Source organism: Geotrypetes seraphini, chromosome 5 (genome assembly GCF_902459505.1).
Source record: "Geotrypetes seraphini chromosome 5, aGeoSer1.1, whole genome shotgun sequence".
In the NCBI taxonomy this organism is placed as follows: domain Eukaryota; kingdom Metazoa; phylum Chordata; class Amphibia; order Gymnophiona; family Dermophiidae; genus Geotrypetes; species Geotrypetes seraphini.
In genome coordinates this window covers 214,028,709-214,054,624 of record NC_047088.1, presented here as the reverse complement: position 1 = coordinate 214,054,624, position 25,916 = coordinate 214,028,709, and the positions used below count along the sequence as shown (strand labels likewise).

The 25,916-nt window shown below is 45.2% G+C and overlaps 1 protein-coding gene across 3 annotated transcripts in view; it reads right to left on the bottom strand.

Annotated features, from left to right (window-relative positions):
• The window catches only part of LY75 (lymphocyte antigen 75), a 187,761-nt gene that overhangs the window by 14,990 nt on the left and 146,855 nt on the right, over positions 1–25,916 (bottom strand). For all 3 annotated transcript variants that reach the window (XM_033944549.1, XM_033944550.1, XM_033944551.1), the window contains exons 29-31: positions 19,916–20,101; positions 16,072–16,295; positions 9,434–9,608 (exon numbers count right to left, since the gene is read on the bottom strand). In XM_033944549.1, coding sequence (XP_033800440.1) covers positions 9,434–9,608; positions 16,072–16,295; positions 19,916–20,101 — 585 coding nt within the window. The remainder of the gene's footprint in view (positions 1–9,433; positions 9,609–16,071; positions 16,296–19,915; positions 20,102–25,916) is intronic.

Here is a 25,916-nt window from a genome sequence, read left to right as displayed (position 1 = left end):
TGTTGTTAGCCATTGATTGATAGCTTTAGGTGCGTTTGTTTGTGAAGATAGTGTCTAAGATACTGCCATGTGATGACAGTTTGTTCAGGTGTGTGTTGACATCTGTTACAAATAAAGGTGAGAATTTATTCCAGACCCAGTCAGTTGCATAGTATTCATTGGGGCTGAGTTTGCTAGGTATGTCAGGGCAAGATCTTGGCCACTAGGTTGGGTAGTGGTATTAGATAGACCTGGAGCAGGTGGGGCAGTTAAGGTTCACATTAAGTGGAAGAGTTTCTTGTTGTTGAAAGTATTGCTTTCTATTTCTGTGGCAAAGTACGATTTCTTTTTGTTTGTTTCTGCTACATGGTATTTGTAGGTGTTAATTGCTGTCCTCCACATTGATCTGTGATCCAACGACTAACTCTTTTTCCATAGTCTTTCCAGTTTCCTAGAAGTCTGTTTTTCTACTTTCAGGGATTCTGTGTATATAAGCAATTGTTATATTTCCTAGAGCTGTGTAATGAATCTTCATGCATTAGTGTTGAATGTAATATTGTGGATTTCAGACTGTAGCAGAAAGTATTACTAGATTTTATGGGCAATTCTTACCTCCTAACATTACAAAGATAAGGCAAGAATGAGAACAAATGAATGAAAACGTCCCTTAAATGATAGTTTCACTGTTAGAAGTTTTTGATGGCATTTAAAAAAAAATTTTAGACTTTATTACACTGATATAAATTATTTAGTATAGTTGAAGAGATTAAGAGATTCAAAAAATATTTGCCATGGTTTTGATATATCTGGAAATTTACCCCCCCCCCTTTTACAAAACTGTAGTGCGGTTTTTAGCATCAGCTGCAGGTGGTAACAGCTCCAACACTCATAGGAATTCTGAGCATCGAAGCTGTTACCGCTGCAGCCGGCGCTAAAAACCGCGCTATGGTTTTGTTTAAAATAAAAAGGGGGGGGGGGGTGTTTTAGTGTTTCACTACAAGCCTTTAATTGCCAGAAAAATACCTACAACTGACTGGAATGCCCATCTCAACATTTTTCAGCCCATAAGGTTTTTCTGTTCAGTCTCCTGACATGCAAAAGTAAAATTGATTTAAAGCAAGGGTGCCCAATAGGTTGATCGCGATCGACCGGTAGCTCGCAAAGGCAAAGTGAGTCGATCATCCAGGACTCACTTTGCCTTGGCGATCTATCGGGCCGATCAATCTTCCTCTCCCCGACGTCAATTCTGCCGTTGGAGAGGAAGTTCGGGCCAGCCAATCGCTGCCTGGCTGGGCGGAACTTCCTCTCCGACGGCAGAATTGACGTCGGGGAGAGGAAGATTGATCGGCCCGAAGCAGGGAGAGCATGGGGCAGCGTCGGCATCGGCTTTGGGGCCTGTTATCCATTGGTGGCGTTTGGATCCTGTTCCCCGATGGCAGCGGCAGTGGCAAGTGGCAGTGGCTTGGGGAAGGGCAAGGAGAAAGAAAGAAAGGGGGCAGGCAGGGAAACAGAAGAAAAGAAGAGAAACAAAAAATAAGAAAGGGGGCATGAAGAGAGAAAGAAAGAAAGGTCAGGGAGAGAGGAAGAAAAAGTTGGAGGAGGGAATAAAGTTTGGAGGAGAGGAAGCATTCAGGCTGAAAGAAAGGATTAGATGCAGTCAGAAGAAGAAAGTGCAACCAGAGACTCATGAAATCACCAGACAAGGTAGGAAAAATGATTTTATTTTAAATTTAGTGATCAAAATGTGTCTGAATTTATATCTGCTGTCTATATTTTACAATATGGTCCCCTTTTACTAAACCGCAATAGTGGATTTTAGCGCAGGGAGCCTATGAGCGTCGAGAGCAGCGCTGGGCATTCAGCGCAGCTCCCTGCGCTAAAAAATGCTATTGTGGTTTAGTAAAAAGGGAGGGGGTGGGTATTTGTCTATTTTTGTATGGTTGTTACTGAGGTGACAGTGCATAGAGTCATCTGCTTTGACCTCTTTGAAAAACCCCCGGAATAGGAATGATAATTAACAATTCTATGCGTACAGTGTGCGTTGTATTTTTTTTAAATTTTATTGTTGGTAGATCATTTTGACTTGGTCATTTTAAAAGTAGCTCGTGAGTCAAAAAAGTGTGGGCACCCCTGATTTAAAGTATAGTCTATTTACAACAAATTTGTGTGGTGGGGGGAGTAGAATACAAGACCCCCCTGGCAAGTAATCCTGAATACATTTTAGAATCCTTGATCTATCATGTCCTAAACCAAATCAGTAACATCATATTATCAGTCAGCCAGCTTCTGTAAATATAACCGTACTGCACATTAGAAGGTACTGATGGCATTGAAGTTCAAGAGCATCAGTGCTTTGCAAATTTAGATAAAATTGGAAATTCTTCGAAAGAAGGTAAACTGCTAAACAACTACATAAAAATTCAGCTAACTGGAGCAATTCTGTGATTTTGCAAATTTTACATAACGCTGACACTATTCAGATATTACATTCAATAATTCAGTTTTTCATACTGAGGGGCATTTTTGATAGGACATCTAAGTCCGACTTTGGACATTTTGAGAAAAAAGTCCAAAAAATCAGGTGAAGAAGGAGAAATTAGGTTCTTACCTGCTAATTTACTTTCTTTTAGCTTCTCCAGACCAGTAGAGGTTAACTTTACGAATGGGTATATATCTAATCATGACCAGCAGGTGGAGACTGAAAACAAAACTTTGGGACAGTATATCCTAGCCCCTCCTCTCTATTTCCCTCAGTCTGCCGAATAGCCAAGCAGAACCAAGAACTGGAAAACAACAGAGAGAAAAAACAATACTCCAAAAGGAGTAACAAATAACATACCCAAAATGCTGTTGGAAAATGCAGAGGAGAAATTCCCGAAGGAAGAATGTCCCCACAGCTCGCCAGCTAAGCCAGCCGAGCCACAGCCGCTGTTCTTCAATTCTCCCCGGCCCTAGAAAAATACTAGAACCCGCAGCAAAAACCAAAAACTGCCCGCGCAACAGCCCCAACAACAACAACAACAGACAGGGTGGGGACCTCTACTGGTCTGGAGAAGCTAAAAGAAAGTAAATTAGCAGGTAAGAACCTAATTTCTCCTTCTTTAGCACTCTCCAGACCAGTAGAGGTTAACTTTACGAATGGGACGTACCAAAGCAGTCCCTCTCACGGGCGGGACCCCCGAAGGGCCGATACCAGTACACGCTCACCGAACACCGCGTCCCGACGCGCCTGCACATCAACCCGATAATGACGAACAAAGGAATGCAAGGAGGACCAAACCGCAGCCTTACAAATATCCACTGGAGGCACGAGCGACGACTCAGCCCAAGAAGCCGCCTGACCCCGAGTGGAATGAGCCTTGAGAAACTCCGGAACAGGCTGCTGTTTCAGAAGATAAGCGGAAGCAATCGTCTCCTTGATCCAGCGCGCAATAGTAGCCTTAGAAGCGCCCGCTCCCCGACGAGGACCCGCCAGGAGGACAAAGAGATGATCGGACTTCCGGAATTCCTGGGTCCGCTGCACATAAGAGCGAAGGACCCGACCGACATCCAACTTGCGCAGCTGCCGTTGCTCAGAAGAGCCCTCCCGACCACCCAAGACCGGGAGAACCACCGATTGATTGACATGAAAAGGAGAAACAACCTTCGGCAGAAAGGAAGGAACAGGCCGCAAGACGACCCGCTCCCTAGAAAACTCCAAGAAGGGAGCCCTACAAGAGAAAGCCTGCAGCTCAGAAACACGCCTAGCAGAAGTAATGGCCACCAAAAAGACCGCCTTCAAAGTAAGGTCCTTCAAAGAACAGTCGTCCAAAGGCTCGAAAGGCGGACGCACCAAAACAGAGAGAACCAGATTAAGATCCCAAGAGGGAACCGAGGGCCGTAGGGGAGGCCTAAGCAACTTGGCCGCCCGCAAAAACCGAATCACATCAGGAAGAGCCGATAAACGCTGACCTGACACCAACCCTCGAAAGGCCGACAGGGCCGCAATATGAACCCGGAGAGAAGACCAAGCCAGGCCTCTATCCAGGCCATCCTGCAAGAACTCCAGAATGTTAGGCAGATAAGCGCGAAAAGAGGTCACTCCCCGCGCCCGACACCATTCCTCAAAGAGACGCCAAACCCGCACATAAGCCCGAGAGGTAGAAAGCCTCCGGGACCCCAACAGAGTAGAGATCACCTTGTCTGAATATCCCTTCTTGCTAAGGCGACCCCTTTCAAGAGCCACGCCGTAAGACAGAAGGGAGACGGGTCGAACATGGGAATGGGACCCTGCATCAGAAGGTCGTCCGAGAGAGGCAGAGGAAGAGGATCCGCTACCAGGTGCCTCACCAGATCCGCATACCACGGACGGCGAGGCCAATCCGGCGCCACCAGCACCACCAAACCCGGATGGTGAACAATGCGAAGAAGCACTCTGCCCACCAGCGGCCAAGGAGGGAACACATACAACAGCCCCTCCGTTGGCCACTGCTGGACCAGAGCATCCAGACCCTCGGCCAGACCGTCCCTGCGACGACTGAAGAAGCGGGGCACTTTGGCGTTGCCACCCGTGGCCATCAGGTCCATCAGGGGCTGCCCCCAAGCCTGCACTATCAACTGAAACGCCTCGGCGCCGAGACACCACTCTCCTGGATCTAGAAAGTGACGACTGAGGAAGTCTGCCTGAACATTTTCTACTCCGGCTATATGAGAGGCCGAGAGGTCCAGCAGATGGGATTCCGCCCAAACCATGAGCAGAGCCGCCTCCTGCGCCACCTGAGTGCTCTTGGTGCCCCCCTGACGATTGACCTAAGCCACCGCCGTGGCATTGTCCGACAGCACTCTGACCGACTTGCCCAGCAACAGGGAGTGGAAAACCAACAGCGCCAGACGGACCGCTCTGGTCTCCAACACGTTGATCGACCAGGCGGCCTCCTCCGCGGACCAGGTGCCCTGAGCTGAGTGACCCAAACACTGAGCCCCCCAACCCAGGAGACTCGCATCCGTCAGGAGCACCGTCCACTGCGGGAGATCCAGACCCACCCCCTGAACTAGGTGAGGGGTCTGGAGCCACCAACGCAGACTGCAGCGCGCCAAGCCTCGCAGGGGGACCGGAACATCCATCCCGTGCCTCTGGGGAGACCACCTCCGGAGCAGAGCATACTGGAGAGGACGCATGTGGGCCCGCGCCCACCTCACCACGTCCAGGGACGCCGCCATCGACCCCAAGACCCGGAGGAAATCTCGCGCCCGAGGACACCGGGACGCCAAAAGCAGGCGAATCTGAGATTGCAATTTGCTCACCCGGCCCTCTGGGAGGAAGACCCTCCCCAAGGAGGTGTCGAACAGCACCCCTAGGTACTCCAGACGCTGAGCCGGGACCAACCGACTCTTGGAAAGGTTGACCACCCAGCCCAGCGACCGGAGAAACTCCACCACCCGAGCAGTAACCCGGGAGCTTTCCTGCAACGACTTTGCCCGAATTAACCAGTCGTCCAGGTAGGGGTGTACCAGGATGCCCTCCGACCGCAAGGCTGCCGCGACGACCACCATCACCTTGGTGAACGTCCGAGGAGCCGTGGCCAGCCCAAAGGGAAGCGCACAGAACTGAAAGTGCCGACCCAAGATCGCAAAGCGCAGGAAACGCTGATGAGAGGCCCGAATGGGAACATGCAAGTAGGCCTCCGTCAGATCGAGAGAAGTGAGAAACTCCCCCGGCTGAACCGCCAGAATGACCGACCGCAGAGTTTCCATACGGAAAGAGGGAATCTTGAGAGCCCTGTTGACCCCTTTCAAATCGAGGATGGGCCGAAAGGTCCCCTCCTTCTTGGGCACCACAAAGTAAATGGAGTACCTGCCCGTGCCCCACTCCGGAGGGGGCACCGGAACAACTGCCCTGAGATCTAGCAAGCGCTGAAGGGTCTGGCGAAAAGCCTGCGTCTTCCCCGGAGTCTGACATGGAGAAGCGAGGAAAAAATCCGGCAGAGAGTGGGCGAACTCCAGGGCATAACCGTCCCGCACCACCTCCAGGACCCACTGATCGGACGTGATCTCGGCCCATTTGGGGAAAAATTCACGCAGCCGGGCCCCCACCGGAACCAAAGGGGGCGCCGGCAAGGCGTCATTGTGCAGGACGGGAAGCGGGGGAACCGGCGGAGGGATTCCCTGCCCCCCGACGGGCCCCCCGAAAGGGCTGCATGCGCTGGAAGAACCGACCCCGGGAAAATCCCGGAGACTGGAAAGAAGCAGCCCCACGCCCAGGGCGATACTTGCGAAAATCCCGCAAACGCCCCCGGGCCGCACCCCCCCGAGACGCCGGACGGGCACGGTCCTCCGGCAGACGGGGAACTTTCGAGTCCGACAAAGTCTGAATCAACTTATCCAAGTCCTCTCCAAACAAAAACGACCCCCGAAAGGGAAATTTAGTAAGCTTAGCTTTGGACGCAGCATCCGCCGCCCAAGCGCGCAGCCACAACACACGCCTTGCGGCCACGCCAAAAGCCATAGACTTAGCCGAGATCCGCACCAAGTCATATAGAGCATCTGAGAGGAATGAGGCCGCCATCTCAATCTTCGCTACCTCCTGATCCACCAGAGACCAGTCGTCAGACTCTCGATCCAAGACCCGCTCCGCCCACCGAAACACGGCGCGAGCGACCAGTCCCCCACAAATAGCCGCCTGGACCCCAAAGGCAGAGACCTGAAAATTTTGCTTAAGGATGCTCTCCAATTTGCGCTCCTCAGAGTCCCGCAAGGCAGAACCGCCCTCAACAGGCACGGTATGCCGCTTGGAAATTGCCGAGACCACCGCATCCACGACTGGCGAAGCTAACGTAGCCCGATCCCCTTCCGGAATGGGATACAGGCGAGCCATGCTGCGCGCCAGCCGAAACGGCGTCTCCGGCGATTTCCACTGCTCCAGAATAATATCCCGAATATCCTGATGCATAGGAAAAAAGCGGGAAACGGAACGGATCCCCCGTAACAGGGGGTCCCCCACACGCGGAGTCTCCGGCGGCGCGTCCTCAAAACGCAAAACCGAAGAAACCTGCTGAATAAGGTCAGGCAGCTCATCTTTCTGAAAAAGGCGCACCACGGACGCCTCGTCACCGGAGAACGGGAAATCCGACAACCCGCCGCCAGCTTCCGTCCCCTCCAGAGAGTCCTGGAACTCCTCAGAAGGGTCCAGGTCCTCCTCCAGACCGACCCGTTCCTCCGACCACAAATTCTCGTCCCACGACACCCGCGGACGCTTGGACAAGGGAGGCGGCGGAGGGGACGTCACGCCAGACGAAAGAGGCAAAGCCGCAGGGAGCGCGGAGGAAAACCCACCCCCCGAAACCCCCTGGGCGCAACCGGGACCCCCAGCCGCCTGAAAATAGGCTCTGCATAAAGAAAAGAAAAATTCAGGAGAAAAACCCCCCCGAGGGTCCCAAGGGACTCCCTGCCACAGCAGGGGACCCAGCAGAACCTTGCCCCTGCATAGTCAAAACAGGGGGAAGGTCACCTGAGGTGGAAGACAAAATGGAGGGGCCAGACAGAGAAGATGGCGGTTTTCCCGCCAAAAAAGCTCCCTCCATAGCCTGAAGCGGCTGAGAAACCTGAATAGTCTCAGCCGCTAAAGCAGGCAAGCCGGCATCAGCTGTCAAAAAATCAGCTGAGAGGGAATCCTTCGGGGAATCCCTCCGTGGGCGGTTGTGGAAGACCGGGCTTCCCCACTGCTCCAAGCCGACTCGCGAGGCACCATCGGCGGGGAGCTCTGGGCGCCTGCAGCCGCTGCCGACGGAGCTCCACCACCTCACCGACCCAAACCGCCGAGTTCAGGCCGGCCGCGAGTGCCTCGCGGCTGGACTAAAATTGTGTCCTACTCCCCCGGAGAAGGGCACAATTGCTCCATACGCGACCTAGCTATAAAAAAGTGCTGGTTACATGAAAAAATACAGTAAAATACAGTTTTCTTAAAGGGAAACAACCCTTCAGACCAGCACTACCTCAGGATTTTTTTTTTTTTTTTTTTTACAGAACAGACTCCACAGGCTCTCGAAGCAATATGCCTTGCTTGACTTAGGGGGCAAGGCTTACTGCTGAGGCTCCTCTAAAAAAATGTGGGGAGGTGGAGGAAGTGGGGGGAGGGACCCCGCTCGTGACCCGCCGGGTTTAACACCCCCGAGGTCGGACGAACCCCCAAACAGAGTCCGCCCAAGCTCCGTCCGGCTAAAAACAGGGACAATAAACCCCCTAAACAAATTCCAACAGCCCTACCAAGGGAGATGGGTACAGATCACTCAACACCTGCTGGAGACTGAAAGAAGACTGAGGGAAATAGAGAGGAGGGGCTAGGATATACTGTCCCAAAGTTTTGTTTTCAGTCTCCACCTGCTGGTCATGATTAGATATATACCCATTCGTAAAGTTAACCTCTACTGGTCTGGAGAGTGCTAAAGAAAATGCCCATTTTCAAACCTGCAAGACATCTATTTTTTTTTTTTTTTTTAAATAATTTCCCAGCCAGACGTCTAATTTTTTTTTTGCTATTATCAAAAAACTGTCCAAATTAAAAATCCAAAATGAGCCATTTGCATGTAGGAGTGGCCAGCATTTTTAATACCAGCAGAGCAGTGGGGCACCCTAATGAGCACTGCTGTGAACTTCATATTAAAGGTGTCGGGTACATATCTCACCATAACCCCCCTCTACATTATATGATGAGCTCTCCAAAACTCTCCCAAAACCTACTGTACTCACCTGTCTACCACCCCAATAGTTCTTATGCCTGCAGGAGTCACCTATATGGCAGTACAGTGGGGTTTTGGTGGGCTCACACTTTGTACCACAAGTGTATTAGTGGCATATGGGCCTGGGTCCCCTTCTCTTCACTCCATTGCACTGCTCACCAGGCTACTCCAGAGACCTGCTTGTAGTTCTACTAGGACTGGCCATATCTGCAGCTGTCATAGAGACAGATATGTATTGTTTCATGCAGATATTTGAGGGATGGGGGTGGTTCAGTGACCACTGGGGAAGTTGTGAGGGGAGTCACATTTTCATCCCTCCAGTGGCTATCTGGTCAGTTTGGGTACATTTTTGACTTTTATTCATTTTAAAAACAGGTTTAGCCCAAAATGTCCAAATTGTGCCCTGGACGTTTTGTAAAATGTTTATCACTGTAAAAAGTCCAAGTGCTAAGCCCACCCTAATCCCATCCAAAACATGCCCCCATAAGATTTAGAGGCACTGGAGAAAAAAATGACCAGAAAGACATCTGAAAGTCAGTTTTGAAGATGCCCACTTGGACGTTTTGACTAGTAAGGTGTCCAAGTGCCGGTTTATGCCATCTCTTGGACATTTATCTTTTTTGAAAATGAGCCCCATAGTATACAAATAAATCAGTTAATCCCATCTATTCTTATATATGTTATATCAATACTGAATTCAAGTACAGGTAGTACATTAAAAGTCAAATTATAAAGCTTACATTTTGTGGAAACATAACAAACTGCACCATCAAGAACATCCATACAGTTTTTACGATTCAAATGTCCTTTGTTATCCAAATAAATGCAATTTCCTGTAGTATTGGTCATTGTGAATTCCCAAGGCGTGTAGTCGAGTGCACTTCCATCAGACCATTCAAAAACAGATTCATTTCCCTAGTAAATCATAAGAACATGCTTACACAGCTCAGCTACATACCATTCTAAAGATGGCAAACAAACAGAACAATGGGTTATAGCATGAATTATTTATCTCCAGAGATCTGGATTCAAATTTTGGACTGGGTAAGAAATCAAATCTGCTTCTAAATCTAATTCCAGCCCTTGACGTACAGTATACACACACTTCCCCTTTGCAGTTTATCATGGACAGCTTTTATCATGTTTAGCTAATAGTACATTTATAGAACCATCTTTCACTTTAATAGACCAACATTAGGTTAACTAATGTACTATAGCAAGACTTATTTTATTAGTAATAAAGGCAAAATTCTTTCCAATTAGCCCCAAGGTCAAGGGTTGGAATCCAACTTTTGCAAAAACAGAAGTGTGGGGAAAGTAAATACTAACATTAGACTCATTCTGACTTAATATTCTTTCATAAACCGCAGATGATATATATTGCAGCCAACATCCTCGTCAAAATACTGCAGATATGCATTATGAAACCACACACGAAGTATAACCTCAAGGTGCAATCAGTACGTAGCTTGCCTAGGCTCATGATCATGTGGGAGTGTGTGACACAGAGGTTAAAGCTACAGCCTCAGCACCCTTGGGTTGTGGGTTCAAACCCATGCCGTTCCTTGTGACCCTGGTCACTTAATCCCCACATTGCCCCAGGTACATTAGATAGATTGCGAGCACACCAGGACACACAGGGATAAATGCTTAAGTACCTGAATAAATTCATGTAAACCGTTCTGAGCTCCCTTGGGAGAATGGTATAGAAAATGGAATAAATAAAATAAATAAAAAAAATCTGAGTTTAAATCCCATGCTGTGATTTCTTTAGATTGAATAAAAGTGAGTTTAAGTAGCTGGTGCGTATAGACTTACCTAAACTGCAATGTATATCCATCCAAGTCCCAGTCTGAATCCAAAGGATCCTATTTTACATTACCTACACCAAATGCTAAAGAGCTCAAATTCAAAACACCACAGCCTTAGTCAGCCTATGGCCAATACAGCCTAGCCCACGAGAAGGGAAAAGGGCACCATTGCTCCCACTGGACTGCTGGTGACGAATGAAGTTATCATCCAAGGATGAACCATTGGTGCAACAGGAGTTGGTTACCATGGTTTTATCCACTGCTTTCCATAAGCTGCACACTTTTTGGAAAGAGGCCGTAAAGTGTTTCTGACCCACCAAAAAGCCAGCACACCAGGACCTGTTCTGCCTACCTCCTGCACCACCCTGCCATGCTCTGCTGCTGCGTTTCTATACTAGCAGCAGTGGCAAAACAAGACAGCCATCACAGGACCTCATTATGCATACCTCCAGCTGCTGGTACACCCTCTCCGATGTCACTTCTTGTTCCAGAGCAGAGCCGGCAGCCATTGGTATGTACAATCAGGTCATGTGATAGCTGCATTTTGGTTTGTCACTGCTGCTGCTGGTTTGGGGAAGCAGCATCATTGGTGAGGAGGACAGAGAAGGACAAATGCTGGAAAGAAGTGGGGAGGAGAGGGGATAGACGCTGGATAGGGAAGGGGGAAGGGATTTGACATACTGCTTTTCTGTGTTACAAAGTAGTGTACATATACTATATATATATACAGCTATTTTGTCTGTCTCTAGTAGGTTCAGAAACTATTGCTTATTTTGTATTTGGGGCAATGGAGGGTTAAGTGAAGGGGCAGATTCTGGATGAAAGGGAGCAGAAAAAGAGTGCACATGCTAGATGAAAGAGGGGGATAAAGAAAAAGAGCAAATGCTGGGGGAGGGGGGAGAAGGGGCAGATGTCTGATAGAGGGAGAAAGATAAAGTTAGTGAGAGACTGAGGAATAAGAGGAAGTGAAATAGGAGAGCCGGTGTGAGGTGGCAAGCTGTAGGCAGTCACAGTAAAAAGATGGAAACTGAGGACTGGATGGTAAGAAAGAATTAAATTTGGACAGAGGCAAAAAAGCTGAAAAGAAGAGGAGAGAAAAATGACAAATGGACAGGAAATCCTAGAAGAGAGTTAAGAGAAAACGAAGAAAGCAGAAACCAGAGACAGGGACCTAAACAATTGAAAGTAAATGGCCAGACAACAAAGGTAGAAAAAAAAAAAAAAAAATTTTAAGAGAAAGTAGTGTGGTACCTGTGTTAATAAATATTAATAAATAAAAATAGAAAAAGGAAGTTATTTTTTTATTGGACAATTTTTTTTATTTTACTAAATACATTTTTCAATTAGCTTTCAGAGACCAAAAACTCGAGGTCCTGGCCTCTGAAAGCTAATTAACCCCCTCTTTTAAACAAGATATGCTGCCAAACAGCATGAGCTAAATATCGAGCTGCCCGTTCTATTCTTGCACTGCTTGGCTTGCATGTTATTTGTATGGAGAATTGCCAGCAGTGCAGCTTGATTAAAGGGGGGTGGGAATGAAAAATGGATTTAGTCCAATAAAATTTCATACTTTCCATTTGTTAATTTGTAATGTTAGTGATTGGAATTTGGCAGTGTTTGAAATTTATATCCATTTTTATATCTTCCACAGTAAAGGGAGATATGCATCACAGGTTCTCTTTCTCTGGTGTTGTACTGTATGCAGAATCTGCCTTCTTTGGGGTTCAGTTTACTTTTTATTTTTAGTTTGTGGTTACTTATTCTATAATGGTTTGAGTGTCTGCATTCTGTATGTGTGAGACACATGATTTTCTGTTAGTATTGAATGCAGGATCGATCTATACTAATCTGGCTTGTTTTGTTTTCCAGTAAGGCCCGGATTCTGTATAGGACGGCCCAGGAGAGGCGTCCTATACAGAATCGGGCCTACACTAAACCCCGATTCTGTAACCGGCGTCCATGTTATAGACGCTGGTTACAGAATCAGATTAGAGTAGACGCGGCCGCTACACTTATCGCGGCAAGGGATCTCCCTGCCGCGATAAGTATAGTGGCCGCCTGTCCGATTGCCAACAGGAGGGTGCCCAAACCCTCCTGCCGGAAGATGCCCCCACTCCCCCCGACACTACTGATTGCTGGCAGGAGGATGCCCAAACCTTCCTGCCGGAAGATGCCCCCCCACACACACTACCGATCACCGACAGGAGGGTGCTCAATCCCTCCTGCCGGAAGACGCCCCCCTCCCCCGCGCTAACAGCCCCCAAACCTCCCCCCCACCAAACTAACCTTTAATTGCTGTCCGGACGGGTCTTGCCCGTCCAGCCAGCAGGCCCGCCTCGTCGAAATGAGGCGGGCCCGCCCCTTCCCGGCCCATCTCGCGAAGCCTAAGGCCTGATTGGCCCAGGCTCTAGAAGCCTGGACCAATCAGGCCTTAGGCATAGCGGGTCTGCCCATCCCCACTAAGCCTAAGGCCTGACCACTACGCCACACACTCCCCTCAATATCTCAGTAAAATTCAGAGTAACTATTTTAGAGGGAGCACTGGTTGTGGTCCTGCCGTCTTGATGCTGGCTCTCATTTTTCTCATCTACAGGCCAGCAGGACTACTTGAAAATTTTCTACTTGATTAGGAGGCACTTAAGGCCCTGATTGGCTCAAGTGCTTAAGGACCCTCCCTATCCCAGGATGCACCGGGCAGGGGCCTAAGGCTCCCAGAGAAGGGGCCTTAGGTGAGGGCCTTAGGCCCCCTCCCAGTGTGCCCCAGGATGCACCAGGAAAGGGAAGGACCACCATTTTGAAGAGGCAGGCCTGCCGGTAGGTGGGAGTGGGCATCCCTCCTGCTGACCTTCAATTTAAAGGTACAGGGGGGTGAGGTGTTGTCAGAGGGTGGTGGACACTGGCAGCAGGAAGGAGTGAGCATCCCTCCTGTTGATTTAAGAACTGGGGACAGCTCTGAATTTCCAGAAGTCTACAGCCTTGGCGATCTCGTCTTCTCTACAGGACGCTTGGGAAGGTGAATTTCCTTTTACATGGGCTACTACATCAATCAAATATTTAGGGCTGTAGCTACCGTGTGATCTCACTACCTTATATAAGTGTAATATAGTTCCTTCATTGGATGACACTTTGAGACATCTTTAGATCTGGACTACCTTCCTGCTGTCAGTAGCGAGCCGGGTGGCCTTATTTAATATGGTATTGTTCCCAAAATGGTTATACAGGTTTCAGGTACTTCCTCTCTTATTATCTCATACTTACAATCTCCAACTCACTAGAGGGCTTCAACACTATCTATGGGGAGGCAAAAAACCACACATGACCTACTCTAGGATGCGTCTTCCACGGGATAGGGGTGGTTATGGGTTGTTGGATGTCAGGTGGTATGCTCTAGCTTGCCAGATGTGCCATATTAATGACTCGTTTAGAGGTACCTCCGATTTTACTGCAACCCGCATAGAATTATCTTTGCTAGCTCCTTATCACATTAGCAGTTTTTTGCATTCTTCTGCTGTAGTTTTCCACTCCCTGGCAGCCCATTATCCTGTTTTTGCCCTGGCACGGAGGGCATGGCGCTGGGTGTGCAAATGTGCTAAGTTATCATCTGTATTTTCTCCTTACTTACCGATTCAGGGCAATTATGACTTTTTACCGGGCCTCCACAGAGGCCTTCAGATGCTGCTCTACTCAGGGATTACAGTTTATATTTGAACTGTTCAATGAAGTGGGACAATTGGCTTCTTTTGCCTCTTTACAAAACACATTTGACTTGCCAGCTACAGATATTTTTGCTTAGTACCAAATCCGACACTATGTGCATTCCTTGCCAGCTTGTCATTTGGTGGAGGACTGTCGCGAGACAATATCTGAACTTGTTAGTCTATCTGCGCAACAATTGATCCCATTGCGCTTTCATCATCTGGGCTTACGGGACGCTCAACTTGGCCCTAATTTTGACCTGTTAGCAGCCTCGTGGGAAGAGGATTTACAGTGCTCCTTGACTGCATTGCACGTACAAAAAGTGCTCAAAAACATGAGATGGATAACTGCTAATGTCTTACACTGGGAACTTCAACTAAAGTTTGTTTTCCGTCTTTTTATTTCTCCCATGCGAGCATATTGGATGGGTATTACGCCAGTTCATACATGCCCTAAATGTCGTGGTGCTACTGCTTCTCTGGGACACATGTTCTGGTCCTGCCCGACTATATTTCAGTTTTGGCAAAAATTGGGTCACTATATTACATCTTTGTGGGACCGGCAATGGAAGCCAGCTCCGAGAGTGCTTTTTGGACATTATATCATTACATCACCGAAACCTAAAGGCATGTCAGCGTTTATTGCTAGGGTGATGCTTTTCGGTAAGAAAATCATTTTGACTAACTGGTTGTCAAGTGACCCACCAACTTATGCACAATGGAGATCGCTGATGATAGTACATGCTTCCCTAGAGCGCAGACAACTTGGTGATTTGGATTCCACTCATAGATGTCGCTTTTGTTCTATTTGGGAACATTTTTGGATGGACCTTACTCCTCATGCCCGTAGTAGACTTTTAAATTTATGATTTTCCTCCTCTCTTTTTTTTTTGTTGCTCTAGATAAGCAGATGGTGTAAGGGATTGGGGACTGGGGGGTGGTGGGGGGGGAAGGTTGGGGTAACGGTACATTTCGTGCACAATTTATGAGAACTCTTAGTATTTTATGCTTTGTTTGGTGGCACAATTTTTTTTTTTAACTCTAATAAATATATTAAAACATAAGAACTGGGGACAGGGGGCATTGAACAGTCTGGGGGGGGGGGGAAATCAGTCAGGAGGAGGAATCAGGGGTCTTTTTTAAATTTATGGGCAGAAGAGGATTTTTTGGTGGGGGTTGAGCTGTCAAGCACTGACAGGAAAACAAGGCTACAACAGTTCAGACCTGCTGGAAAATTTTGCCCGCAAAAAGTGGGAAAAATATTTAGAGAATTGCTCTTTTTATATTAATCACCTCATTGTATTATATTTGCATAGTAGAATTGGAGGCTGCTAGGAAGCACGGAAGAGACCACGGTGAGCTGTTCTGAGAATCTGCAGGTAAAATACTTGGGACACTAAACTGGCTAGGACTGGTTTAGTGTCCATCATGAAATGCACAGTGAGGTTTGAGAATCTGGCCCTGGCCATGGAGAGCTCATCAGGGGTAAGGAGAAGAATAAGGGGAGTGCTGAGATAGTGCAAGCATGCAAGTGAGAGGAGAAGGAGAGGCAGCTCATGTGATTATGCATTACAGAGTTATGCATGCAATGAGAATGTACTTTGTCACGTGACCACAGGTACCAAAACTGTGGCTATTACCTGGATGATTTAGTTATACTGCCTTTCACTGTCATTATACCCTTCTGCCTAAGTAATAATACTTACAGTTAAGTAAGCATTTCAAAACAATAGAAGTACTTGGGTTTTTTGAAATGGTAAGATAGCTTTGTCTGCAGATCTTATACAATCACATAACCAAAACATCTTGTGATATAAAGGGAGAGCAGAGAAAAGTAGAAACATTTCAAGGCTATACTTTTCTAAAACTTACATCATGACTGGATAGACCAAGCCACAGTGGAAATCCATCTCGTTTCACTAGCTCTTCCAGAAAGATCTGTTGCATTTCATCGTGCATACTGGCTAGGTGCCCTCTCTTTTGTTTACATTCTCGCACTGCTTCATGCCAAGTCACTTTGTTTGTGATGATACTATAATTATTCTTTCCAAAAGGTATATCTTTAGTTGGTGGTGTGCTGTAGTCTTCTTTAGGCGCTAAGTTGAAAATTATCCATCAAAAGTAATCAAATAAAATTAATCAAGTTACAGGATACAATTATGCAATAGGTCTCAAACATATATTGGGAAAGCAATTTCAAGGGCAATGCACCTGTGTATGGGGTACCCACCATGCATGCATTGTTCCATAACATGCATAATATAATTGCATTTTTGCATAGGATATCCTAGAGTAGAGCGAGACCAGGGGGAAGCAATAGTGCAAACAAATTCTACGTTTTCAGCACTATGACTGATTTTGCAGACTATCAATAGGAAAAATATGAAGGTATAAATCTCTGATGATACCTTTTCCTTCTTCAATTTTTGAAAGCAAGAAGTGATGCAAAGTCCAGGGGTAAAAGTATCTATGAGCTTTGCATAAATGCAAATAGAATAGGAGGAAATATTTTTTCACTCAACGAATAGTTAAGCTTTAAAACTTGTTACCAGAGGATGTGGTAACAGCAGTTAGCATATCTGGGTTTAAAAAAGGTTTGGGCAAATTCCTGGAGGAAAAACTCAAAGTCTGCTATTGAGATAGAAATGGAGAAAGCCACTGCTGCCCCTGGGATCGATAGCATGGAATCTTGCTACTATTTGGGATTCTGCCAGGTATTTGTGACCTGGACTGGCCACTGTTGGAAGCAGGATGTTATGTTAGATGGACCATTGGTCTGACTCAGTTTGGCCAGTCTTATGTAGTTTTCCAAAATTGCCTTCTACTATACAGTATATACTTAAAGATGGCAATTCTATAATATAATCAACACTTTCATTTAGGCATTCCAGTGCTGAATGCTAAGCACAAACGATGTAACTGCATCTGTGAGCCAAGATACCATTATAGAATCCTAGTGTAAGCTGGCATGAGAACATCTAAGTTTAGCTACTTACACTGTGTCGATGGCAGGTTTAAATGGGTGCAACGACTTGCACCAAGTGATGTGTAGCCGATAGTATTCTATAAGTTGTGTTTGTCATTTAAAGACTCGCTCATGCTGTGCCCACATATACACCCCCCCCTGCAGTTACATGCTATAGCGTTTAGGTACTACCTTATAAAATAGTGTATAGTGCACATAAGAACAGCCATACTGGGTCTGACCAATGGTCCATCTAGCCCAGTATCCTGTTTCCACAGTAGCCAATCTAGGTCACAAGCACCTGGTAGAAATCCAAGTAGCAGCAACCAATCCCAGGGCAAGCAGTGGCTTCCCTCATGTCTGTCTCAATAGGAGACTATGGACTTTTCCTCCAGGAACTTGTCCAAACCATTTTTAAACTTAGACTCACTAATTGCTGTTATCACATCCTCTGGTAATGAGTTTCAGAGCATAACTATTCTTTAAGTGAAAAAAATATTTCCTTCTGTTGGTTTTAAAAGTATTTCCCTGTAACTTCATTGAGGGTCCCAAGTCTTTGTAATTTTTGATGAAGTAAAAAAAAGTCACTTCATACATAACTAATTATTAGCGCCTACACAAGCAAAAGTGGCCTGCACTAGGTACTAATGTATAGAATTACAGTACTTCCCAAAGGGGTACATTTATAAGCTCTTATAAAATTGCACTAGTATGTACTGCAGAAAAAGCAGGCACAGAGCAATATAGCATCTACTTTTATGTGATATGCAGAGGTATTCCCAAAGGACAGAGAACAGGTGAAGTGGAGGTGGTACTGGCATTTACACATTTATAAAATAAGCACATATATACTGTACTTATTCTTACTGGCACACATACGTGTGCATATATATACAGTTACATGTGTCTTGAAGCAGGTATAAATATGGCACCTACTTTCCCTGGGTAATCTTATAAAAAATACTTAACTGCATACATTATTTTATAAAACAGGTGCAATGTATATACCCATGTATATCCCAACATGTGCAATGTATATCCCTCAACACGCTGCTATAAAATTACCCTCTACCTGTTTAAAGTCTGGAAAAGCTGTTAAGTAATATATCTCAAAACTCAGATAAATACTTGAAAATGGGGGGGGGGGGGGGGGGGGAAGTAACTTGCCTATAACAGAATTTTTCCACAGACAGCAGGATCGATCGATCCTGCATGCAAGTGAGCTCAGAACCTTAGTACATTAAGCATATGTGTCTCTTCCTGTATGTAACAGTGCCCTCAGCAACTTGGTTACTTCCAAAGGTCAATGAATTAGACAACTACTGAGGAGGTGGGAATGACTATGTGCTTCATCAATCCAGTTGTCTATGGAAAATATTTTTTAAAGGTATGCACATCGGCTCCCTTTTACGAAGACGGTGATAAAAAAGCAAGATGTGGCTTCGTTAAAAAAGGGAGGGGGAATTGTTCTTGTCCATCAACAAACAATTCTGAGTCAGGCACACAAATGGGCAACTCAACCTTAGGGCTGTCAACGCTGCACTTTTAACAGTTTTGAGTGCAGCCCAGACTAGTCAGAACAGTTAGACTGAAAGCATTATTACCTGAGGCTTGGCCCAGGCAGAATTACAAAGTAATGGAACAAAGCAAGTACCATGTTGCTGCACTGCAAATGGTACCAAATGTTGTAGATAAACCAAACACAATGAAAAGCTAAAATATGCTGCCCAAGCCTTAGATGGAAGAAGCAGCAAACTAGAAAGTCACACACAACTAACAATGTTTGCATTTACTGCAGCTGGACTTGTTTACTATACATACACCATTTATGACTCCATATTCAATATTTTCTTTAAGACATGCTTATCAAACTCCAATTACTCTGTCTTAATGTTCCACCTTCACTTAGCCCCTGTGCTGTCTATAAAGATGCTTTAATGCATGTTGCATTGACATTTGAAACAAAATCCAAGGGAATATCACCTAAAAACTACTTTCCTGGGAAGGAAAAAGAATTCTGTGATGAAACTCCCAAGTTACCAAAGAAAGAAGGCTAGATCACTACAAATGCTCAAAATAAGACAATTTTTAATCAGGAGATTATATTGCTAGAGATAGTTAACAGGATAATTTTATCCTATGCTTAAAACAAACAAACAAAAAGGTATATAAAACTATATATGCATCTTTGCCAATAAAATACATGATGGTACATTAGGATCTCCAATGACTGCAGTAGGAACTTGCCTTCTAATACTGTGTGGTTGGTTCTGTCCTACTCATGCACTACCCAACAGTTGCAAACTACTTACATGCAGAATTTGGCACAGAGGACTAGTCATAAAAGTTTTTTTTTTTTTTTAAATAAACTTTCTTTTTTTTTGCTTTGGGCCTCTTTTATGAAGCTGCGCGGCAAATGCACCAAAGCCCAAATCCCTAAAGGCTTTAGTGTATTTCCCATGCCAGCCCATGCTAATTTGTTTGATTAAAGAAAAACCCTTTGTCTTTAAAAGAATCTGAGAGTAGAAGTAAACAATTGCAGAATAGCAACTATTCATGCCCAGACCAATTTGACACATATTACAGACTGAATAGCTGAGGAAACAACCAATTTTATAAAAACTCATAGAAGATCCTTAGCCATGAAGAACACACAAGGATTAACTTGGGACTGCACTACGGTTTTATGGTTCTTATTGGCCTTCAGATTTGTTTCTCTGCTTCTCCCAAAACAGTTTCAAAATCACTTACCTTTTTCAATTTTACATGCAACGATGCTATGCTGCTTAAAGTACTCAGTTTGATCAGAACTAAGTAAATCCCAGGAACCATCCAAACTTACTCCAGCATAAAAACTATTATTCTTTACAAGAGGTCTTCCAAATCTCCAGTTTGAATACAGCAAGAAAGTCTTATCATGCCATTGCAAATAGTTTTCTAGAAAAAAAATTCCTTTTATTAAGGACCATTAAATTATTTCATACATACAGCATATAAAGAACTATGGGCTTGATATTCAAAAAAGCTGAGATCCTAAATTTATGCTCCTAGGTTTTCAGATGAAAATCAATTTTAGGAGCTTAAAAGTCACGCTTATAAATTTAGGCTTGCCATTTGTTTGCCTATATTTATGAGCCTAGGGCTGAAACACTGGATAACAAATTTCAGGAAAATATTTTTTTTTCTTTAATAAATTTGAGTTAATCTAATAGAATTTACAACCCAGAATTAGAATATAACCTTGCAATATTTCTCTCACAGAGCTTGGCTGAAATGTGTACGCTACTGTCCACACAGAAACGTCATGTGACACTGTTCTCAAAGCCAAAGGCAAATTAGGATATGAAGTCAACCTTTTGTTTTGGGAAGAAAACCCCAAAATGTTTCTCCAACAGAAATAACAGTTTGTAATGTGACCCTTCTGCTCTCTCCATATCACTGGAACAACAAATGGTATGGCTGGTTGTAAATCTGATCCATGCTCTCACCAGACATGACTTTTGTTTCTATAATGAGATTGGATGTTTCTTATAGATTTTTGGATGCTGATAGAAAACCTTTAAATTGAATGCATCAAATATGCCTCTAGCTAGGAACTTTCTTGTAGTGAACAAGTTCTTAGATAGCTGTTAGAATTCTTTGGATAGCTGTTAGATGTTTGTCCTGAGGGAGGAATTCCTCATACTCTGAAAGTTGTTTAACCAAGGATTTTAAATAAATGGAATAGAAATGGTAATCCATAATTCTATTGATGAGCATGGATGACTGAAAAATGCATTTACCAAAAGAGTCTAATATAGGAGCAGAAGCATAATAAGATCTTCAACTGTGTGAGTGTTTTGGAACAGATTCCACAACTCGAGAGGTTGACGTTGTGTTCTCTCAAATTTTTTTAGGCACTACCTACCTAGGACGAATGAGTGGCTACAGGGATGGTGCCGGGATATGAACTTCGGATTCCTAAACCATGGGGAAGCGCTACAAGGACTTCAGGGACCAGACGGTCTCCATCTGACCAGTAGGGGTAAGAACGTCTTCGGACACCGACTAGCCCGCCTGCTTCACAGGGCTTTAAACTAGGTAAGTCGGGGAAGGGTACCCATTCACATATTAGTGCAGAAAGGAATTGACGGGCGGGGAGGGGGCGGAGCTTACCTAAGATGGCGGATTGGGAGTAGCTGCGGAGAAGCCGTCGTGCTCATGGTGTGGATTTCCTGAGAGTGATGGTAAAAAGAAAGTCAAAACTTCGGGTGTTCCCCGTTGAGGCAGCGGCACCATTGGGTCCGATGGACGTCTTTGTGGAGCGCAGCTCACGAACGCCACAACCGGAGGGTGCCACGGCTGGAGAGACAGCACAGGCTGAGGTGCGGGATCTCTCCTTCGAGGCTGTCATTCTGTCTCCGGACGAGCGAAGACCGCCTAGCTGTCCCGCTGCGACGGAGGAGTCGCTTGTCGACTCGCCGGCTCGAGATGCCCTCTTGCTGTCCTCTCTGTTTGGGAGGACTAAGCCTGGAAGGGGGGAGGAGGAGCTTCTAAGATCACAGCAAGCAGTGAGGAGTTCACAGCAAGCCCAAGGAGACTCTTCAAGCACCCTGGCGGCTACAGGTATTTCAGTAGCCCAAGAAAATCTTTTGATAAAGGAAGTGGTATCTGGCTCGATGGGCATTGCAGGGATTCCTGGAACTGAGATTGTACCCTTGCAAAGGCCCAAGGTAATTACGATGGAATCCATATGGGAGGCCATATCTAATATGCAAACTTTACTGGGGAGTCAAATTCAACAATTATCTTTGAGTTGCACTACTGTTATATCGGAAAATTTGGAACTTAAAGATAAAGTTACAAGTCTGGAAAATAAAATGAGTGACATTGAGCCTAAAGTAAAAACTTTAGTACAAGCCTTGGATTAAGGACAGTGCTAGTTTGCCCAAGGAGACTCTTCAAGCACCCTGGCGGCTACAGGTATTTCAGTAGCCCAAGAAAATCTTTCGATAAAGGAAGTGGTATCTGGCTCGATGGGCATTGCAGGGATTCCTGGAACTGAGATTGTACCCTTGCAAAGGCCCAAGGTAATTACGATGGAATCCATATGGGAGGCCATATCTAATATGCAAACTTTACTGGGGAGTCAAATTCAACAATTATCTTTGAGTTGCACTACTGTTATATTGGAAAATTTGGAACTTAAAGATAAAGTTACAAGTCTGGAAAATAAAATGAGTGACATTGAGCCTAAAGTAAAAACTTTGGAAGTACAAGCCCAGACTTGGATTAAGGACAGTGCTAGTTTGCACTTTAAACAAGAAATGCTGGAAAATTATGTTAGAAGATGTAATCTTCGGATCATTAACTTTCCAAAAGTACAAACAATAACTGCCCTAGCTATGTTTAAAAAATATTTGTCAGAAATTTTGAAGGTACCAGAAACTTCATACCCACCTCTCACAAAAATATATTACCTGCCAACAAGAGTCAAATCTCAAAATCCAAATCAACAGAATTTATCTGTTGATAGTTTGGATTTAACACATTTTCTAGAGAGGTCGGATACGGAGAATCAGGTCCCTGCTACATTAATAGTACAGTTTGCAATTGACTCAGACAGGGATTGGCTGCTTAAAATGTTTTTTAAGCATAGAGATGTTCCATTTTTGACAAATATAATTAGGATGTACCCTGATGTATCTCGCTCGACCCAGAAAAGAAGAAAACAATTCTTAATATTGAGACCACAGGCTATTCAGCTAGGGGCGACCTTTGTTCTAAGATATCCCTGTAAATGCGTTTTGACATATGGGGGGAATAGATATGTATTTTATGATTCACAGCAGTTATCTAAATTTATTTCTGATAGAGAGTCTTCATGAGCTTTCTTCCTCTCTTGTTAAGCTCAAAAATATTGGTTCAAGAGCGCTCAAAACGCCTATCTTTTTTGCCTTATACAAATTGCCTTATTGACTTATTTCAGTCTTTTTCATCAGCCTCGTCTCCAAAAATTGTGGACTAATAATGCGATGTATATTTTGATATTCCTTAGTTGTTTGGAATTTTGATTTAATTTCAATTTACACTGCATGTTTTCTTTTATTGACTTGTAATTATTGTCAATTATTAAAATTATAAATAAAGAAATAAAAAAAAAAAAAAAGGAATTATCCTGATGAGGTGAGTCGAAACTCCGCTTCCATGTCCAAGGTAAGTACCCACATTGCAAACAGTTCTTTAGGAGTCACACCGACTTGGGTAGGATACGCCTCACAGGGACTTAGCAAACAAAAGATATGGAGGGTTATGTATGTCAATGCACACAGTTTAGGTAACAAAATTCTAGAATTGGAGGATGAAATAAGGAATGCCGACCTAGATGTGGTGGCAATATCTGAAACTTGGTTCACGGACTCACATGGGTGGGATATGGCTATACCGGGCTACAATCTACTTCGTCAGGACAGAGAGGGCAGGTTAGAAGGGGGGGTAGCTCTAGACATTAAAGAGGACATCAAAACCACCAGGATCACAGATGTCAAGTACACCGGTGAGTCCCTCTGGGTAAACCTGGCAAGAGGCAGAGAAAAATGCCTGTATCTAGGTGTGATATACAGACCCCCAAGACAACTGGAAGACATGGACGCAGAATTAATTGAAGACATAGAGAATATCACTCTACGAGGAGAAGCTGTACTGCTAGGGGACTTCAATATGCCTGATGCAGACTGGAACTAATTTTCAACGACAACCAGCGGTAGCTTTCTTGAGGGCTTAGCAACTCTTTTGTTGGTAATGGAACCTATGTGGTATGGGGCCTTACTGGACTTAGGCCCAGAATCTCTATAAGGCGCCGATACTGACAGCCACCTAAAAAGTGGCCCCCAATCATGTGGCAGTGCCATATAGAGAACTGCGCCTCTAGAAAAGATAGGCACCAGAAATGTAAGCCAAGGTTTTCAAGGCCTACATTTCTGGTGCCTATTTTTGCCATGAATCATGTCTACGTAGGTGCTTTACAGCACCTAATGCAACTTCTGGTGTTAGCCATGCCCATAGTAGCGTTAGGCACTGGTAAGTGACTCTGGAGGTATGATTTGTTTAGGCACCAGTAGGTGCTTTAAATGTAATGCTAAATGCAGTTTCAAACTGCGTTTCCCAATTAACTTAGGTGCTGGTAAGTGCCTAAGTTTAGGTGCTGTTTATGGAATTTCCCTATTACTTACAAATAGGGATAGTGTTTCTGATGTTATAGTAGGTCAGTGATTCTTAAACCTGTCCTGGGGGACTCCCAGCAAGTTGGGTTTTCATGATATCTCTCGTGAATATGCATGAGGCATATTTGCATATAATATAGATGACAAGCTTGCAAATCTGCCTCATGCATATTCATGAGGGATATCTTGAAAACCCAAAAGGCTGGGAGTCCCCCAGGACAGGTTTAAGAACCACTGTAGTAGCAGATCATTTGGCATCCAGCGATTACCACGTGGTGTGGTTTAATTTTAACACAAGTGTAGACCCTGGGGACTGTGCTACAATTGGGGGGGGGGGGCGCAAGGACATTTTCCTTCTTTTACTCAGATGCAATCCCATTGGAAATTACCTGCAGTTAAAATTTATACTTACTACCAGATTAGACATTATTATCAATCACTGGTCACCACACATGGGGAACACTGGGGTTATGGAGGCTTGGATAATGCCTTCCTCACTACACCTTTACTCTTGAATAACATCTCCACTTGGTACAGAGGAGGCAGGATTTTAGGAGTGATATCTGGTTGGACTCCCTTGCAGGGGACTGGTCCACTGAATTGGGTATGGTTGTTACAACCCATGATATGCAAATGTATATGGTATTACTGAACAGACCTAGCCAAAACGTCTTATTTTTTTGTCCTTGATGTTTTTACAAATGCTCCTTTATTATAGAAAAACATCTAAATCATAATGAGCACTAAGGGCTAGATTCACTAAGTCCACCAATCATGTCCCGACCAGTTTGCGACCCCGACCTGATTCATTAACCTTCCTCCCAATCCTCATGCAAATGAGGGGAAATGGCATGCAAAGCAGGAAGGCAGCAATTTACTAAAAAGAAGGAACACCGATTGGGCTGGCTGATCCAAAAAGAAGCGACTGCTGAGAACCAATCGCTCACGTCCTTGCTGCCCTGAAATCCAGTAAAACCATCCCCCAAAGTAAAGCCACCTTTCTCTCTGCCTCTGCTTTCTGCCCTGCAGCCCCAACCATACTTCCCCCCAAAACTATCCTGCTCTCTGCCTCCCTGACTCTTCTGGCTCGCACTGCTCTCTCCACCCTTCCCCCTGCAGTGCAAGCCCGTGGTTTTAACCCGTGGGTTCAAAGTGTTCCAGAACACGCTGCAGTGCAGCCCCGCTTTAAACCCATGGGTTAAAACCATGGGCTCAAAAAAGTAAAAGTCATAAAAGTAAAAAAAACTGCTTTGTTCATGGAGAGCAAGTGCATGCGCAGACCATCTACAGGCAAAGGCGATCCGTGTGGGGCATGCCTCCAATCACCGCGATTGCATGAGGACGCGTTGTGGATCGGTCGCCTGGGAAGACTCGGCCCCGGATTGCAAAAGGAGGTTAGTGAATCTGGGCCTTTGTATACACTGTCGCTCCTCAAATTTCATTCTGCCTCTAGCACTTCATGTCTCACATGAGCAGCATGTCATCATCTCACTTCTCACATACTCACCAGTAGACTTACATATTTCCAAAGGACCCTAGAAGAAGGTTGT